At 40.4% G+C, this 18,455-nt stretch overlaps 1 protein-coding gene across 4 annotated transcripts in view; it reads left to right on the top strand.

Moving 5' to 3' along the window:
- NFKB1 (nuclear factor kappa B subunit 1) overlaps positions 1-18,455 on the top strand; it is a 117,219-nt gene that overhangs the window by 36,252 nt on the left and 62,512 nt on the right. For all 4 annotated transcript variants that reach the window (XM_032860872.1, XM_032860854.1, XM_032860866.1 and 1 more), the window contains one exon: positions 495-593. In XM_032860872.1, the coding sequence (XP_032716763.1) occupies positions 495-593 (99 nt within the window). The remainder of the gene's footprint in view (positions 1-494; positions 594-18,455) is intronic.

Below are 18,455 nucleotides of genomic sequence, written 5' to 3'. Positions count from 1 at the left end.
TACAACACGGATGCAATGTATTTAACAGGACATTTCTATAATCCCTCCTGAACCAACTGTGATCAGAGTAGATAAAGGAATGCCTTTAAGTAAGAGTCAAAGAAGCTTAAGTCAGTAATGTGGCCAAGTTTGGAGCTTGGCTGCAGCAATTCGAGATGAGGAAACTCTGATTCAGACAAGCTGCAGCATGCCCAGTCCGGGCTTAAAACCTTCAGCAGCTCACTCTCCGCATATGCACAGCAGGAGAGGTCCTGCCAGGTTAGGGACCTGGCTTTTAAGCCACAGCTCAGTACACAGGTATCAATTGACATCTATGTTTATAATAAGATTATGGGAAAAGTGGTTCTTGTTTGTAGAGTCCCCTTTCACAGTGTATGCTTTTCCTCTCTAACCTAGTACATACAAGAATAAAAAAAAAATTTGTATATAACTGTGCCCCTATAATTTTTAATAAGTATTTCTCAAACTTGTTGACTCTGTATTCACCTTTGCAGAGAGGATTTCGTTTCCGTTATGTATGTGAAGGCCCATCCCATGGTGGACTCCCTGGTGCATCTAGTGAAAAGAACAAGAAGTCCTACCCTCAGGTCAAAGTAAGTTTGTGATGTCCTTCTATATGATTCCAGATTTTATTGCCTAAGAGCAAAAGAAAGGAATGCTTTAAGGGAGTACCATCTGCCTTTGGTCCTAAACTGTTCACATGATCATTTTAATTTTTAAGTAAGAAATTTGTCTCTTAGCAATAGAAGTGACACATTTTAAGATTCTATTAATATTTCCATGTAGTAGAAATTATCTCAACATCAACCAACATTTACTACTTCTTGATCATCTTCAAGTGGTTTTTAGTTGCAATGCTTCCTGAAATTTTAATAAGTCTTCGAAAGAAGTGCTTGATTTCAGCCCTTGGGAGATGTAGTGAGAAACAGCAGATGACTGGGTGTGGGATTATGTGGCGTAGTATCTAAGAGCATGAACTCAGATCTGGGCTCTGTGAAGAGCTGTGTGCCTTTGCCTGGGTTGCCCAACACTTCTAGCCCTCGGGACCCTAACATGTACGATGCAGAAATGTTAATGGTCTGTACCTCATAGGGTCTTGTAGAGATGGAATGAAAACATGTATATTAGTGTTCCTCAGAGAGCCTGCAAGTCTTGTAGGGCCTCTCCTTGAGCGACTGTACAAATCACACGTGCTGGTCCACAGAACCTACTGCTTCCAGACGTGCCTGGAGCAGGCTTGGTTTAGCCTTTTACATGTCTTCAGGTTCTTTTTGAGAATATCGTTCCCAGAGTTAGTTTGAGCTTTTTATTCTCATACCATGACGCCATGTTCCGTAAGCTGATTGCTAAGAGTTCTGCAGATAAACCAGTCAATAATTACAATTCTGCTATTTGTAAAAGTTTTGTTTGTTCAGTAATTCAAGACTTTGGCAAAAGACTATCAGCTCCATTCCCACTAAGGTGTGAGTGCCTCTTGGGGTAGAGCATTCTTCTATATTTTGTTGTTGGTTTGTTTTGGGGACTAGGTGAAGGGCAACAGGACAGATCCTCAGTAAAACTGTGATGTGAAGGAAATTTGTCTCTGGTGTTGCCAGCCTTGTGTTCTGCCTCCTGCCTCTTCTCCCTCTCCTCCCTCTCCACTTCCAGGTACAGGCCTCTCTAATTTCTGATCCCTGTTCCAAGACAGAAGACAAAATACTGTGATATCATTCCTTACCATTTGAATGACACTCACGCATATCATCTAGTGTCAGTCCTACCTGACATTTTGCATTGGAAGTCTCCTAGCTAGCTGCCCTGTGGGATGAAAAGATGTTTTTCTCCCAGTCAGGGTCATCAGGCTGGGTAAATACGATGCGTTAACCACAGTCTTATGGTCTCAAGTCCTTTAGAACCTGGGTGAGGAAAGAGGAGCGGCAATTAAACAAGAGAATTAGCATTTATTAAGCACCAAAGAGTTGCCAAGTGCTTTAGATACATAATCTTTTCTAATCCTCACAACCACCCTGGTTGGTAAAAAGTGTTGTTTGTGAGGAGCCTGTGGCTCAGAGAGGAATTCACCTGTCTTTCTCAAGGATGGCTGGCTCTTCTTCGCAGACTGTTGCTTGTTGAACTCTCACGTGGAGTGCATCCGTGTGGGGTGCTGGAGGCAGGGACCTAGGGAACAGGACATGGGAGGACCAGGGTAAAATAAGGAACAGAGAACTGTAACTCTGAAAACAAGAGGGAGAGAGGCTTCGGGGGCAAAGTGTACTCAGATGTTAGGAAGTCAGAACCAGCACTTTTTTTTTCTTTTCTTTCTTTCTTTTTTTTTTTTTTTTTTTTGGAAAGAGAGAGAGTGCATGCATGCAAAAAGTGAAAGAGGAGGAGAGAGAGAACTCTGAGTAGGCTCCATGACCAGTGCAGAGCCCCAATGTGGGGCTTGATCTCAAGACCCGAGATCATGACCTGAGCTGAAATCAAGAGACGGATGCTTAGCCAGCTGGGCCACCCAGGCTCCCTCCAACCCTTGTCTTTTTAACATATGTGTCTGTGTATCATATACATAAATATTTCATGTGTTTATGTGTGTGTGCTTGTGATAAGGGTAATTGAAAGATACGTGTTATCAACTTTGGTGTTGGTTATAATTACTGAAGAATTAACATTAAGAGAAAAACTTTTTCTGGACCGGCTCTGTACCAAAAAAATGCAAATTATGGTATTTTCATGAACTGCTTATTTGTAATGCTTCAGGCTTTTGTGGCTAAGTAGCAATTTTTGATACTAACAAATACATAGCATTACCTTTGTTGTAAATTTATTACCTAATAAAAAACTTTATCCACTTATGCTCAGTCTTCATACATCCTTCTCATATAGTGGTTGCTGCCTCACATTTACAAAATAATTTAGAAATGAAACAGCCTAATGGAGGCATTAAATGTTCTTATCAAATCATAGTTTCTGTATCAAGGAGTTTAACACTTAGTGGGAAATATAAGTATATAAACAACTAAAAATAAAGAAAGTCAAAATATAAATGTGCAAGATTGCTCATTATTACGCTTGAGCTACGGTGTCATTATTTCACCCAGTCATTTATTTTTTATTCACTGATTCAACATATACTTATTAAGCATTTATTCCAGTTGTAAGAAAAGGAAGAGCAGTTTAGAGAATCTGTTACAAACTGTCATTGTTCTAGCCGGTCATTGTTCCCTGAGAGTTTAAATGCCTCTGCTCTTCATAACAGTTAAAGGAAGTCATTTTATTTATCTTAAAAGCTCTTACTCGGAAGGATGGAGAGGAGGGAGAGAAAGACACAACCATGAGGTATTTGTCCCAGAGCTCTTCTCCCAATCTCACTTTTGACAGTGATAGTGAAACGGGACCTTTCAGGTTACGGAGGGGTTTTAAATCCCGACTCTCTGTAAAATTTAGACAGAGGAAAGATTTGCTCTCGGTATCTATCTCTTATCAGAGGGATCTTTACAATTTTACCAATAAAGATGTACCTGTAGCTTTGCAATTGTACCTATAAAGATATACCTATACCTGTAAAGATCCTCTTATCAGGAGGATCTTTACAATTGTACTTGTCTTCTGTTGTAGTGAACTAAGCACCCATTCTGTGTGAGGCTGGAAGGGAAGCAGTGGGCCAGATGCAACAGCAGCAGGGTTTCTCAGACTTGGCACTACTGACATTTGGGGCCAGAAAACTCTCTGTTGTAGGGGGCTTTCCAGCGCACTGCAGGTTACTCAACAGCCTCCCTAGCTTCTACATGCTAGAAGCCAGTAGCTTCCCTACAACTGTGACAACCAAAAGTGTCTCTAGATACTGCTGTATCCCTGGGGTGGGGGGCAGTGTGCAAAATTACCCTGCCACCTTGGAACCACCCATCTAGACACAGGGTTGAATCAAACGTAACCTCACTCCTCTGCCTCCTTTTCTACTATAAAGCTGTAGCACATGGGTTATATGGAATCACCTAAGTATATTATGTTGCAGACATACATACTTTTCTCCATTATTAGTAGATACTTATTTTCAACATGATGATCACAGTGACTGTAGGATTTCTTCTTGGATCTCTGAGCTAGCATATTGGATATGAAAGAGAAAGAAAAGAGAAGAAAAAAGAGGTCTTCAACATTCCATATTCTGTGATGACTTCATATCTAAAAGTTAACACTTGGTCGTGAACTGTTGCAGAAGAGAAAGTGAAAGTGGAAACAGGCTCCGCCCAGGCAATGAGCCAGCAGAGCCGTGGTGGTGGGTGAGCAAGTGAGAGCTTCAGTGGGTGGTCCCCATCCTCCCCTCCAGTGTCCAGTTGAGGGAGGGATAACGGGGAGTGCCCCGCACTTACCCCAGAATCCATTCCTGCAGAAGTCAGAGGGAGGGCATTTAGATTTACTGGGAAGGAATGCTATTTCTGAGGTCTACATATGCTACATCCTTATTAAAGTACATTTGTTCAGCTTTAACAGTGAAATATTACGGGCTCTGCCTTTTCTTCACCTCCAGCCTCTTACTGTCCTGTCTTCCCTTATCTTTAAGCACACCACTCCATTTTTCAGGCGTCTGAAAGGCTGGTGGCTTCCCGTGCTCTCTGTCACACACAGGCGACAGCAAAGGGTCAGGGGACCACCTCAAAAGCTACTGGGGTTGACTGTGACTTGGGGGCTGTAGACCCCTAACTGGCACTTTATAGAATGAGTGGATGTAAAAACCCACTGGGCTTACTCTCTTGCTAACTGTCCAAATATGATACTAGAGTTAAATCATTTTAAAACAACTCTAGGGGTCTACCCACTCCTCCTTCTTCTACTGGAATTTTATCCCATGCCTAAAACCCTATTTCTCATAAGCTAGGTGTAAGCCAGGCTTAGACCTGCTCTTCCAGTGTGGAGATTATTTCTAGAACTCGGGCTACGGACTGTTGGACCATCTGGTGTTCTGCATGCTTCGTTTCAAGTCAGAATCCCATTCACACTTCTAGAGCCTTGCTCTGTAAGTCTTCACATTCTTTTTATTTTTTTTTAAGATTTTATTTATTTATTTGACAGAGAGAAAGAGGGAGAGAGCACAAGCAGGGAAAACTGCAGGCAGAGGGAGAAGCAGGCTCTCTGCTGAGCAAGGAGCTCAATGTAGGGCTCGATCCCAGGATTCTGGGATCATGACCTGAGCCAAAGACAGATGCTTAACGAACTGAGCTACCCAAGCACCCCTTCACATTCTTTAAAAAAAAAAAAAAAAAAAAAATTGTTTTAATTACAAAGTACTTCAAGCATATTTCAGGAACATTTAAAAATTGGTATAATAGACACCAGGTACACTATCTAGATTTAATAGATCTTAACATTCTACCATGTGTGCTTCTGATCTCTCTGTCTCTCAAATGAAACACAGTTACAGGTACAACCCCACCCATCTATCATTTTTTCCTTTTTCTTGGTAAGTAAACCAGTGTTCTGAACTTTCATTCTCTGATAGCCTTTACGACTTCTACTGCATAAATATGCTTCCATAAATATTGGCATTTTCAAGAGAATTAATTTTTACTGGCTTCCACCCTAATTTTCTATTATATATCGTGGCTCCTTTTCAGGGCAAATGAGAATTAAAACTAAACTCCGTTGAAGATCAGTGTTCGCTTTGATCATGCTGATTCCTCTTTATCAGCTAGATAAAATTTATTCATTTACAACGTGGAGCTTGTTCTGACTCACAACAACAAAAAATAATACTGAGAGAAAAACCTAGGGAAAGTAAATATGCAGACTAACCCTTATGTGCCCTTTTTAAAGAAAAGCTTTCCTGTTGTTAAACATTTAATATTCTATTATACTATCCAATAAAGTTTCTCTTTAAAGTTTCCTCAGTTCTGATTTCATCATGGATCTCCTAATGTGAGAGGCTGGCAGAAAAGCACAAGTAGCTTCCTTGGGGCCAAGCTTGTCCCTGCCTGTTTTTGACTCAGCAAGGAGTGCCAAAGAAGGCTCGTTTCCCTCTTTTTCCCGAAAGTTATGCATCAGATTTTTTTTTTTATTAATCAAACTGCTTTCCTCCACAGAGGTGGAAGGGCGCCAACAGGAGCAGTCCGATGGGGCTTCATAAACTCTCAGTGATTCTCTTCCAAAGCAGCAGAAAGTACCCGTCCTCAGCTGCTAGGACAACCTCCAGCAGAGCCCACTCTATGCCAAACAGAAATCAGTGTCAATGACCTTGATTCTAAAATACAAATAGCTCACCAGTGGGTATTTTTATTTTCTCTTCAGTTATAAATATCAAATGCAATGGACTACAACTTGAAACACAGCTGATGGAAGCATAACTATTTTTAATCGAATGTTTTCTGAAAGCTTTTTCTCACATATGTGTTCTTTCCTGAGGGTTTTACGTTGAACAGAAGGCATGTGTCGAAATATGTAGGTCAACAACAGCTTTATTGTTGTCCCCCTTGCCCACTTGATTTTTTTTTTTTTTAAAGTCTTCACTCTTGGTGCCTCTCACTTAAAAATCCTAAATGTTGAGTTCCATCAAGGTCAAATAAAGACCGGCTGATCTGCTGTGGCGTTTAAGGCTATCACATATCCTTGCATAACCTTTCCTTTGTATAGACTTGTCTGATCCAAGAGGTTTGCCATTTTAAGGATCTAGTTTTAATAGAAATTTTGAATAATTTAATCTGACTCAATTTCTAAAAACAACAGGGAAGAAAATCACCAGAATAAATTAGGCATGTGTATATAACCTAAGCTCATAGCATTTATTAAAATTTCCATCAACAGCCCTGAGCTGTTTCTTATTTACATATGTTCCTAGGGGAAATAACGACATCCCCTCGGTGCGGAGCCTTGTGCTCTGTATATTGAGGAGACAGCTTGTGACCTGAATCCCTTTCGGTGGTTTCAGAGAACTTTGGGACTTGTGAATTTCTGTGCAGAATTTTATGTTAATGTACGTACATTTTTTCTGGAGAAATAACTTTTTAATCAGATTTTCAAAGGGAAAGATTCAAACATGGTTAAGAATCAATGCCATATAGGGCATTTGGGTGGCTCAGTGGGTTAAGCCTCTGCCTTCGGTTCAGGTCATGATCTCAGGGTCCTGGGATTGAGCCCCGCATTGCATCGGGCTCTCTGCTCAGCAGGGAGCCTGCTTCTCCCCCTCTCTCTCTGCCTGCCTCTCTGCCTACTTGTGATCTCTATCTGTCAAAAAAATAAATAAAATCTTTAAAAAGAAAAGAATCAGTGCCGTGGAATTCGTGTCTCTGTAGCTTTGGAGAGCAGCTAATTTAAAAGTTGGTGTATAATATATGTATATAATCTCTTTGTAAATTTTTTCAGTTTTTATTTTTGTATTTTTTAATTTTATAGTTATGTTTTTGCATTTTTTTATCCATTCTAAGTGAGTTGAAATACTTCAGGGTTGAAATACAAAGCTCAGGAAAGCCTCCCTTGCCTTTGGTTGCAGGGTGGAAAAGAAGGGAGACTTATTATCAACAGACACAGAAGGTGAATGGGCTTCGCTGCTTTCTCTCTCTTGCCCTTCCATACTGATGCTGATTCAGCATGAAGCTAACCATTAGTAATTGAAGTTAAAAGAAAGAAAATTCATTTACCAAATATTCATTGAGCCCTATGTGCCCGGTCCTGCTCTAGGCAAGCAGACAAAACTCTCTCCTGTGTTGCAACCACAATCTGGACTTCTAGATAATTTTTCTTTCAAGTAGTTCAAAGTTTTGTATTTGGCCCCTAGAACAAAATATTACCTAGTAGAATACATTTAAAAAGAGCCCTCTAAATTCACTGTATGTATTCATCATCTCTATTATGAACTAGAGAGATCTACTCATTAAGGAAACTTATAGCAGAGATTGTAGCTGTGAAGCTTAACCTTTAAGAGATTATCAAGGGAACCACAGATTGTCTGAGTTTTAAGTTTTGTTTTTGTGTGTCCTGGCCTGGTGACCGTCCTCTGCGGGCCATTCCCATTTTTCTTCCCTCTCCTCTTCTTTAAATACATGATTGTCCTGGGACCATTCTTGAACCTAAAACAAATCTCTGATGGCTTCTAACCCCTGTGAGCTCAGTCTGAAGATTATATATAGCGTCTCTCCATTCCATTCAGGAATTCAGGTCTCATAAAGTCACATAGTGGTAATGCTTCTGGATAAGATAAGAATATCCGGAAGTACTACAGCCCTCAAAATGTGTAACACCTCCTCCTCCACAGACAAGCTGTTTCTCAGCCTGTCAGCTGGTCTAGAGGTGAGACAGTAGACTCCCTGGCAGTCTCAGCCTCCTCTCCTCACCAGCAGGGCAGGACAATACTCACCTCCCGGAAGTCTCCTGTGGGTACTCTGGAAGGTGCAGGAAGACTTTCACAGGCAGTTCCTCTCACCTTGAGGTCCCTGTCCACCCAGTAGAATGATTATAAGAATGGATTGTTGTGCTTACTTTCGTCATCTCGTTTAGGCATCACGACAGTCCACTGAGGTAGGTTCCCTGATCCTCATTTGATAAATGAGAACATCGATGCCTAGAAGAGTTAAGAGGCTTACCCTGAGTCTCACAGTCTTTCTGGGTTGGAATGCAAGATTTCTGTTCAGACAGTATGAATTTTTTTTTTTAAGATTTTATTTATTTATTTGAGAGAGAGAGCAGGAGCAGGGGAGCAGAGGGAGAGGGAAAAGCAGGCTCCCCACCGAGGAAGGAGCCTAAAGTGGGGCTTCCATCCCAGTACCCTGAGATCATGACCTGAACCAGAGGCAGACGCCAGCCACCCAGGCGCCCCCAGACAGTATGATTTAAGAGTCCGTACTCTTAACCATCAGGAGATACTATTCATTATTGAAATATTAAGGGTCTTTCTACTTATGAGGGTCCTTTAAATCTATGGTTCCCACTCATCAGAATCACCCAAGAGTATTCTAACTGCAGAGATGCCTGGGACCCGTTCCTCACATGCTAAGTCACAATGGGTCATTTAGCCAATCTGGGATTCTATAATTCTATGATAATTTCTGAGGGCTTATGTCATATAATGACAAGATATAACAATAGATGAATGAATAGGTAAATCACGGTATAACTGCAGAATAAAATATTATGCCTCTGTTTTTTTTTTTTTAAAGATTTTATTTATTTATTCGACAGAGAGATATCACAAGTAGACAGAGAGGCAGGCAGAGAGAGAGAGAGAGAGAGAGGGAAGCAGGCTCCCTGCTGAGCAGAGAGCCTGATGCGGGACTCAATCCCAGGACCCTGAGATCATGACCTGAGCCGAAGGCAGCGGCTTAACCCACTGAGCCACCCAGGCGCCCTATGCCTCTGTTTTTAAAAAAACAGTGTGAAGGGGCACCTGGGTGGCTGAGTTGGTGAAGCGACTGCCTTCGGCTCAGGTCATGATCCCAGAGTCCAGGGATCGAGCCCCACATCAGGCTCCCTGCTCACTGGGGAGCCTGCTTCTCTCTCCCCCTCTGCTGCTCTGCCTGCTTGTGCTCTCTCACTCTCTCTGTCAAATAAATAGGTAAAATCTTTTTAAACAACAAGAACAAAAAAAACCTCTATGAAGACTGTACAACATGGAAAACTGCTTATGGGCTAATGTTACGGAAAAAAAAAAAGCAGAATTCCAAATTAAAAATATAACCACTGAAATTATTTAACTCAGTGAATGAGTTATAATAAAGATTAGAGGGGCACTTGGGTGGCTCAGTTGGTTGAGCAGCTGCCTTTGGCTCGGTCATGATCCTGGGGTCTTGGGATTGAGTCCTGCATCGGCTCCTTGCTCAACGAGGAGCCGGCTTCTCCCTCTGCCTGCTGTTCCCCCTGGTTGTGCGTGCTCTCTCTCTCTCTCTGACAAATAAATTTTTAAAAAAATCTTTAGGGCCGCCTGAGTGGCTCAGTGGGTTAAGCCTCTGCCTTCGGCTCAGGTCATTATCTCAGGGTCCTGGGATCGAACCCCACATTGGGCTCTCTGCTCAGCGGGGGGCCTGCTTCCCCCTCTCTCTCTGCCTGCCTCTCTGCCTACTTGTGATTTCTCTCTCTCTATGTCAAATAAATAAATAAAATCTTTTAAAAAAATCTTAAAAAAAATCAAGATTAGAGACAGTTGACTTCAATTATCAAATGGAAAAATAGATCTGAAATAATTTCCTGGAATGTATCACAGAAGGACAGAAAACTTGAAGGAAAGAGTGAGATAGAGGGTACAGGAGAGAGAGCAACACATGTCTGACTGAAGGCCTGGAAGGAGGTGATAAAGAGGCAGGTTTCTGGTTCTATGCTTAGAGGTTCTGGGGCTTAGGTAAGGTCAGGTGTGGCTTATGGACCACACCTTTAGGTTTCAAAGCATTACCTCTGAAGTCAGCCAGTTTAGAGCTGGGCGTGATGTTGATTCCTTGCTTTGCCACTAACTAGCAGTGTTGCTCAACTTGGCCAGACCTCAGTTTCTTCATCTATAAAGTTGAGGTAAATAATATGTACTCCATAGGATATGCATATAAATTAAATTATTCATTGCATTGCACATAGTAAGCACTTAAAAATAGTAGTTGCTTTCATTTTATTTTATTTTATTTTATTTTACTTTATTTATGATTGAGAGAAAACATGTGTGAGTAGGGATTGGTAGTGGGAAGGGGAAGAGGGAGAAAGAGAATCTCAAACAGACTCTGCCCAGCATGGAGCCCAACATGGGGCTTGATCTCATGACCCTGAGATCATGACCTGAGCTGCAATCAGGAGTCAGATGCTAAACCAGTTCAGCCACTGAGGTGCCCCTTTACTTTTATTTTTATATACCCACAGTAATTTAAGTGTTGAGTGACAACTTTGCTAATTGGTTTATGGAATCATGGAGTTACACAAAAACTTCACCAGTCCACTAATTTATTTTTAGCGCAACCTCACTAATTAGTATTGTTTCCACTCTATTTACACCATGCCCTTCCTTCTGTCTGGGGTTTTTTAAGTAGGAGATTGAAAAGAGATCCAATGCCGAAAGCTTACTTGTAGATGTAACACATGATTTCTTATGAAAATATAGGTAGTCAGAAGCCAGAAAGGAGTGTATTAAACTTTTAGGAGAACTGCGTTCTCTTCGACACTATGCATGCACTGATTTCGTTTGCGTGAGTACTGTATTAATTCCTAGGACTGCCATAACAAATTACCACAAACCGGGTGAAGCAATGGCAATTTATTCTCTAACAGTCCTGGATGCTAAAAGTCAAAACTCAAGTTGTCAGCAGGGTCATGCTCCCTCTTAGGGCTCCAGGAAAGAATCCTCCCTCCCTCTTTCTAGCTTCTGGTGGTTGGGAGCTGGCAGTCCTGGACGCTCCTTGGCTTGTTAGCTGCAGCACTCCACAGTTTCTGCCTTTGTCTTCACATGGCTGTCTTCCCTGTGTCTGAATCTACCTCTCCTTTTTCTTATAAAACATCGGTCTTGTGTTTCAGGTCCACCACTATCTAGTATGACCTCATCTTAATTAATTACATCTGCAAAGACCCCATTTCCAAATACGGTCACATTCTGAAGTGCCGGGTGAACATTGAACTTCAGGGGTACACTATTCAACTCATTAGGCGTGTGTCCTGGCATTAAGCTTATAAACCAGTGGTTTTGAGGTATGGGATAAAGACCATTTTAGCCCCATTTTGCACACAGAAAGACACATATATCTGCTGTGTTCCCTTATATATCATTAATATAGATTTAGGGAGTAGTAGAAAATCTTTCAATTTAGAGAAGTTTGTCAGTATTTTGAATAATTTGTTTAAGAAAGTAACTCCTGTGTTATTTCCCCCATTCAGTAGATGTTGGACCTTCAATACAGTTGTGTGCTAGTAACTGTTTAATAACCAGCTGTCCAGGAAAACAAAACAAAGCCCTGATTTGTAGTATTTGTCAGTTTCCTGGATGTAAATACTCCCACCATGGTCAGTTTCAAGCTATCGGTATGAAGTACTAGCTTGCAAAATTTCTGAAAATTTAACAATCAGTCCTGTGAGCGGGTCAGACCAATTCCATCCATAACCATTGCAAGATTTCACAAAGAGAAAGGCATGAGATCCTATCCTAGATATTAACCCCAGTGAACAATAGTTAGAACAACAGAAGATTATGAATTGCTTCATATAAGGCGCTTTATTTATGCTTTACACAATACAGGGGACTTTGCAGGATCTGAGTAAACCCATTAAGTTGCTGAAGTGAAGATATCTGTCATATAGTAGATAAGTAGAGTTGTGGTCTTGTGAGCAAAATACCGTACTTGAAAGCAAAAGCTGGATCTTGCTCAAGATTGTGCCCTTAAAGATGATGTAATCTTTCACATTGCTAAATCTCTTCAGACTTTATTTTTCTCATTTATAAGATGACAGTAAAAATACCTACTTTGCAGGAAGAGTACCAGCATTAAGTGAAGTAACTGACATACAAGCACCTGGCACATCTATAGCATTAAATGTGCTATAGAATTAAATTAATTAAATCACTCAGGACATGTTTATGTTTTTAATAAAAAAAAAAAAGTCATGAAAATGTCTGTAACATGATTCTGAGTTCCATGAGGGCAGGCAGGAATTTTTTTTCTGTCTTGTTTACTGCTGTTATCTCCAGCACCTGGAATAGTATGCAGTGAGTAACCAGTAATTGTTTGGATAATGAGTGAATCATCAACATGCAGGAAATGCTAGAATTAGACCTCCCCAAAGGAGCACCAGTACTATCATAATACAGCTAAAGAAGACACACTTAACGGGATGTAATAAGAATAGGTTGTTACTGGAAGCATCACGCCTTTGACCAGCCTTCAAGGCTTCACTCCAATTTCTCTCTGTCTCGTTCTTACCATCTCACCAGCCTTCTCTTCCTTTTCCTCCCTTACTGCACCTGATCAAGAATCAGGTGATTGTGTCCTCGTCCCACTGAGTTGGGACACTGTAACTTAGACCTTAGCCATGTCTCTAAGTTTTCTGAGTTGAAATGGGACCCTCCTGCCTCAGACGCCTCAGTGGACTCTCTCCACTGCAAGTGTTCCCTACTGAACGAATACCTTTCCCTTCTTGGAAAATGGCAGTTCCATCCTTCCACTTGTTCAGGCTAAAACCCTTAGAGTTTCCTGAACTCCTCTCTTCTTCCATCCCCACGTCTGATCCGTCAGGCAGTCTTACTGTTGTGCCTTCAGATTTACCCAGGACCTAATCACTTGTCCCCACCTCCACTGCTACCTCCCTGGTGCAAGCCACCATCCTCATCTATTGCTCCCAATGGTTTTAGTATTCATGGATGTCTCTTTACTGAATTATTTATTATTGGCAATTGATGGTGATAAACTTGTGATTTTCGACATATCATTCCTTTTGCTTTTTGTTAGTTGGAATTCTGTTTAAAAAATAGAGCTTTCTTGAAAAAAAGAAAAACATAGAGCTTTCTCTTCCTCACATTTCTTTAAAAACTTTTTTTTTAGGATCAGTATGTACTCATTAGTCATTTTGTTAGTCAATGTATTATAAGCCATTTCTGTCATTGTTTATTTTGATGTTTAATTGGTCCCAGTCTTGGCCAGTGAGAGTTATTTGTACTTGCTTCTATGTCCTTTTGATATGTCTCCACTCAATTTTTTGAATACTTCCTTATTTCTGAAATAATAGAATGTACTAGGTTCATCCTGTACTTTCCCTGCACCAGCCCTGAGATCATCCATCTCTTCAAGAAGCCCTGGTTCCTTTTATTGGAGAAACTTCTCCAAGGTTCTCATTAGACAGAGCTAGAAAATTAATTTTTAAAAATATTTTTGAATTCATACTGATAATTCCAGTCTAACCCCACAGGCTTCTTCCTTTCCTTCCCCCATTCCATATCTGTATCACCTTTCTTCAATAATAAAAACCCTAGTTGCTGGTCATACCAATCAATATACCTAATCATTTTGCTCAGCCCTATAGTACATACAGAATAGCTTCTAAATTGCTATACCAATATCAATACAAACTTACTAAGCTCAGTTCAGACTTTCTTTGTAGTTTTTTTTTTTGAACTTCATATATATTCAAGAGAGGATATTCAAAGCAATGTGTCTGAAAGTGTCTTGAATTAAATTTTTACCCTTCTATATAGGTAAAGTATTGTTGGAATATGTAGTCAACCTTTTGGTTTTCGGTTTTAGGAATTTCCTGTCCTTATTGATTTCATTTTATCAATATTTGATATTGATATCAATATTTATCAGTCTCATTATCTGTCATTTACGTGAAATTAACTAGACTCTTTAGAAATCATGGGAAAGTCAGGTTGCCTTGAATATAGACACAAAAGGAATCAGTGAGAGCCATGATGTAAATTGTGTTCTGGGTTATTAGTTAGAAACCTGAATCCTTCTAAACCTACAACATTCCGTGTGTAGGTTTCAAAGGCTGCTTGGCTGTCCTCCCTTCCTCACATTCATGTAGCCTGTGTTTATGAAGCACACCCCACATGCCAGGCAGGGTGCTGAGCTCTGCGCCGTGGTCACACACATGAATGTGATCATCTCTGCCCCCCAGGGCACATGGAAACAGATATATACAGGATGATATATAAATGTTACCCAGATTTGCTGGAGGAGTACCTCTTCAGGGATGCTCTGCAGTGCATGTGTGTGTGTAGGTGTGTGCATATGTCTGAGTGTGTGCACACACATGTGCATGCATGTGTGTTTCTTGGGGAGGGCTGGAGGAAAGCACAGGCTTACATGGGATCACCTACTGGCTTCCACACTTCTAACCTGCCGGCCACCCCCATTTGTGATAGAATGCTCATGGCATTTGTTTGGTAGGTATATTTCCAAACCATAGGCTCGAAGTCTGATATCCATCTCAAGCACCTCAGTAAGAACAAATCACACCAAGTGTAACTCTGTGTCTTGTCTGACAGGTCTCTAGAGTGGTAACATGGTGAGATGCTGGAAATCTCTGGTTTGGTACTTCAGGGATAACAATATTTCTCATGTTGGTGCTGTCAACAGGAGACATAGTTCAGCCTTAGGGATCTTTCCCCAGCCACTTCATGCATTTTATCAGTGTTTCCAATGGAGTTCTTACCACATTTGCAGTAACAGGAAGTGATAGATAACAAATAATATGAGTTCAGATTAGTTTTGAAAAGCTGGGACAAAGGGCTAACTTCTTTTTTTTTTTTTTTAAGATTTATTTATTTATTTATTTATTTGAGAGAGAGCCTGAGAGAAGAGAGAGCACGAGGAGGGGTAGAGGAAGGAGGGAGAAGCAGACTCCCCACTGAGCAGGGAGCAAAGGGCTAAATTCTTAAGCAGCGATACTTAAAGATGATGAATGCATCCAAAAAACAAATTACCACAAATACAGAGTGGGATAGGCAGGCAAAGAGATCTAGAAGTTGTAGGTGACAGTGGACTTAACATCACAGCAATGTGATATGACCACCAAACAAGTAATTTCACATCAGGCTACATTAACAGAAGTAGGGTATATAAAACAAAGGAGGTGGTGGTCTCATTCACTCTTTGTGCAAAGGCCACTCCAGGAATAAGGTGTATAACTGAGTAAGGCACCACATATGTAGACAAATAGAAACCAACATGAGTGTGTTCAGGGCAGAATGGTGACAGAACTCAAATCTTCAAAAGGAAGTAGTCTTTGAACCTGAGATTATTTATAGCCTGTAGAGTTTGGTTGTCATCAAATATTTGAATGGCTATCATGAGAAAGAAAAGATGAGCTTTATCCCATCTATCATAAGAAGATGAAATGAGGAACAATGAATGGAAACCCCAGGCGGGAGAGGGTTCAGTTGTTACTGAGAGTTAGAGCTGCTTGAGGGTGGCATGTATAGCCTCAGGACAAATGAAGTACATTGTCACCAGACCGGCTCAGAAATCAACTGGAAGACGACAGGACAGGGAAGCTAACTTATGTAAGATCCTTTACCATCAGAAAATTTCCTTTTTATTTATGCCTTTAAAAAGAATTTTCCTTAATAAATTAATGACTTTATAATAAGGGAAATCAGGCTTGGGTTATAAAGCAGTTATAATTTCCTGGCAAATCCTTAAAAGTGACATAAAATGATAACTTGCAGAACATTTCGCCCAAGCATCAGAGGGTATGATTCATTTCATATGCTTTGTGTTTTAGTCATTTTATACTGAACTGAACAATATAGAGTTATCGCATTGAAGGGTTTTTTTTTTTTGCAGGTTTAAAGTCCTGCTGTTTTTCCAAATTCCTGGCTGATGTTATTTTAGAGCTTGTTAGAAATTTTGCTGTTTCTCCCTTCCTTCTTTTGCTTACATCATAGTATGTAGATGGTACAACATGTTGGTTAACCTCAGTCTGACACTTAGGTCGCATTCTCTCTTTTGCCCCATCGATGTCTGGGATGTAAATTAGCCAATAAAGTGGCAACAAGAAATCAGACAAAGAAAATTTCCCAGTTCTACTCACTCGTAATGCTTCTAATTTGGTAGGGGTTTTCCACAGGAAATCACGGAAGAAGAGTTGAAATGCCTTATCTTATGTACTTTCCTTCTGAAGAAAGGAACAGTTAATTGTCTTCTTCCCAAAGTGGTCCACTTTCTTGTACAGGCAGCTGTATTTACTCCAGTACAAATTAAATTCTACATCAAATGACGTCTCTGAGTACTTTCAGTCATTGAGAGCCAAATTATTTAATTACTTCTTTAACCAGTGGGTTTCAGGGAAAGTAATAGAATGGGTTTTGTAAGCAAGAAAAATGTATCCTGAGGATGATTTTAAGGCTTTGAGAAGAACGAAATTAGTTATGTATAATACCAACTAAATTTGAGTATCTGAGTTGGAAGATAATCTTAATTATCTCAAATCAAGTTTGGGTCAAAAACAATCTGTTGAGAGACTTTATTCAAAAATAATGTTAAAAGTTGGGTTATGGACATCAGGGAGGGTATGTGCTATGGTAAGTGCTGTGAAGTGTGTAAGTCTGACAGTTCACAGACCTGTACCCCTGGGGCTAATAATACATTATATGTTAATAAAAAATTAAAAAAAATAATGTTAAAAAGTTATATTAATCACTTCCATTTTCAAAGAATAAACAAATCAGAAACCTAAAATTTTTATTTTGGACCAACTTCAGTCATAACTTATATGTGGTCTAATCCTTCTCATTTTTTTCATGCAGTTTGTATGGATTAAGAAAAAAAAAAAAACTTTCATAGACCAAAATTTCTCCTCCTGACTTTGTTTTGCTTGTCTGTGCCTCCCTCCCACCAACTTGTGTAATTGACGCATTTCTGACATAACCCAGGAAAAGACCTATCTTTATTAACAGGACTTAATTCCCAGGTCAGGGCCCTCCTTGAATTAACTGAAAATAAACACTGTGGGTACTCAATTTCAGTGTTAATGACAAAAGTTGAAATCTGTGCCTAACATAAAGGTTTTCTTTGTCTCTGAATTTTGATTTTCCATGCTATCAGAGGCCCCATTGCAACAGGTAATTTGAGTGTTGATTGTATGTTTTCTCAGTTTGTAATTGTGGTGACATGTTTTTAAAATGTTCACAGTTTTAAAATGAGGTTTTTCTATTAAGGTCCTTCCAACTCAGAAATTCTGTGATCTTAAATTCTTTTTTTTTTTTTCCCTTCAGTTTGAAAATGTGATATTTGGGTGTTGTCCTGTGTGTCCCATACCTATAAACAAGAATCATAGAATTTTAGAGCTGGAAGATGTATTAGTCATTATGTAGTGATTCTACAAACGAAGACGTCAGGGGCCTGAGGAGGAAAGGTGGCTAACCAAGGATCTTAGCGGCACTATGGCTAGAGCTCTGGCCACTGGCTGGGTAACGAAAACTTTAACACTAAGAATGAATCCAGATCTTCTTACCCAAGATTTGCAGACTTCAGGAGAACATTCGTTCACACATTTAAGAATTCTGAGGCATTTATATTAAGCACAGTTTGTTCTTGCTTGACAAACTGTGCTATCATCCCGTTTGTTTTCTCCAAACCTGGGATCACACTAGAAAATAAGTTATGGCTTCAGGTGGGTTAAAGTTTCCTGAGTTTGCACTCCTGGGGTATTTTTCAGGGACTTAAAAATGTAAATTGGCTCCGTGAAGTTTGGACCGCTTTCTTTTGGGTAGGAGGGTGACAGCGCGTCTCTGGGATGCTGGTGGGGAAAGCCATCTCCTCTCCAGCCACTCTGGAAGAGTGTGGCAGGGATGGAGAATGGCGAGGTCCACTTCCCTGATCACCCAGGGCCTGTGGCTAAGGCAGTGCTTCCCTCCTCCAGCTCTCACTTCTGTTTTACCTGGAACCGACCTTGATGATTGTTTTCCTCCCATCCTACCACCTTGGCCAAGCCCCAGCACAGTTGGGAAATTTCTATGTCAGGGTTAAATCCCGCCTGAGAGCTGAATTTATAAAAATTAAAGAGGTAGCATCTCTGCAGCAAGTCTGTGT

Source organism: Lontra canadensis, unplaced genomic scaffold (genome assembly GCF_010015895.1).
Source record: "Lontra canadensis isolate GAN:19392208 unplaced genomic scaffold, GSC_riverotter_1.0 scaffold1, whole genome shotgun sequence".
NCBI lineage: Eukaryota > Metazoa > Chordata > Mammalia > Carnivora > Mustelidae > Lontra > Lontra canadensis.
The sequence above is the reverse complement of the archived record's forward strand: the minus strand, read 5'-3'. Positions and strand labels throughout refer to the sequence as shown.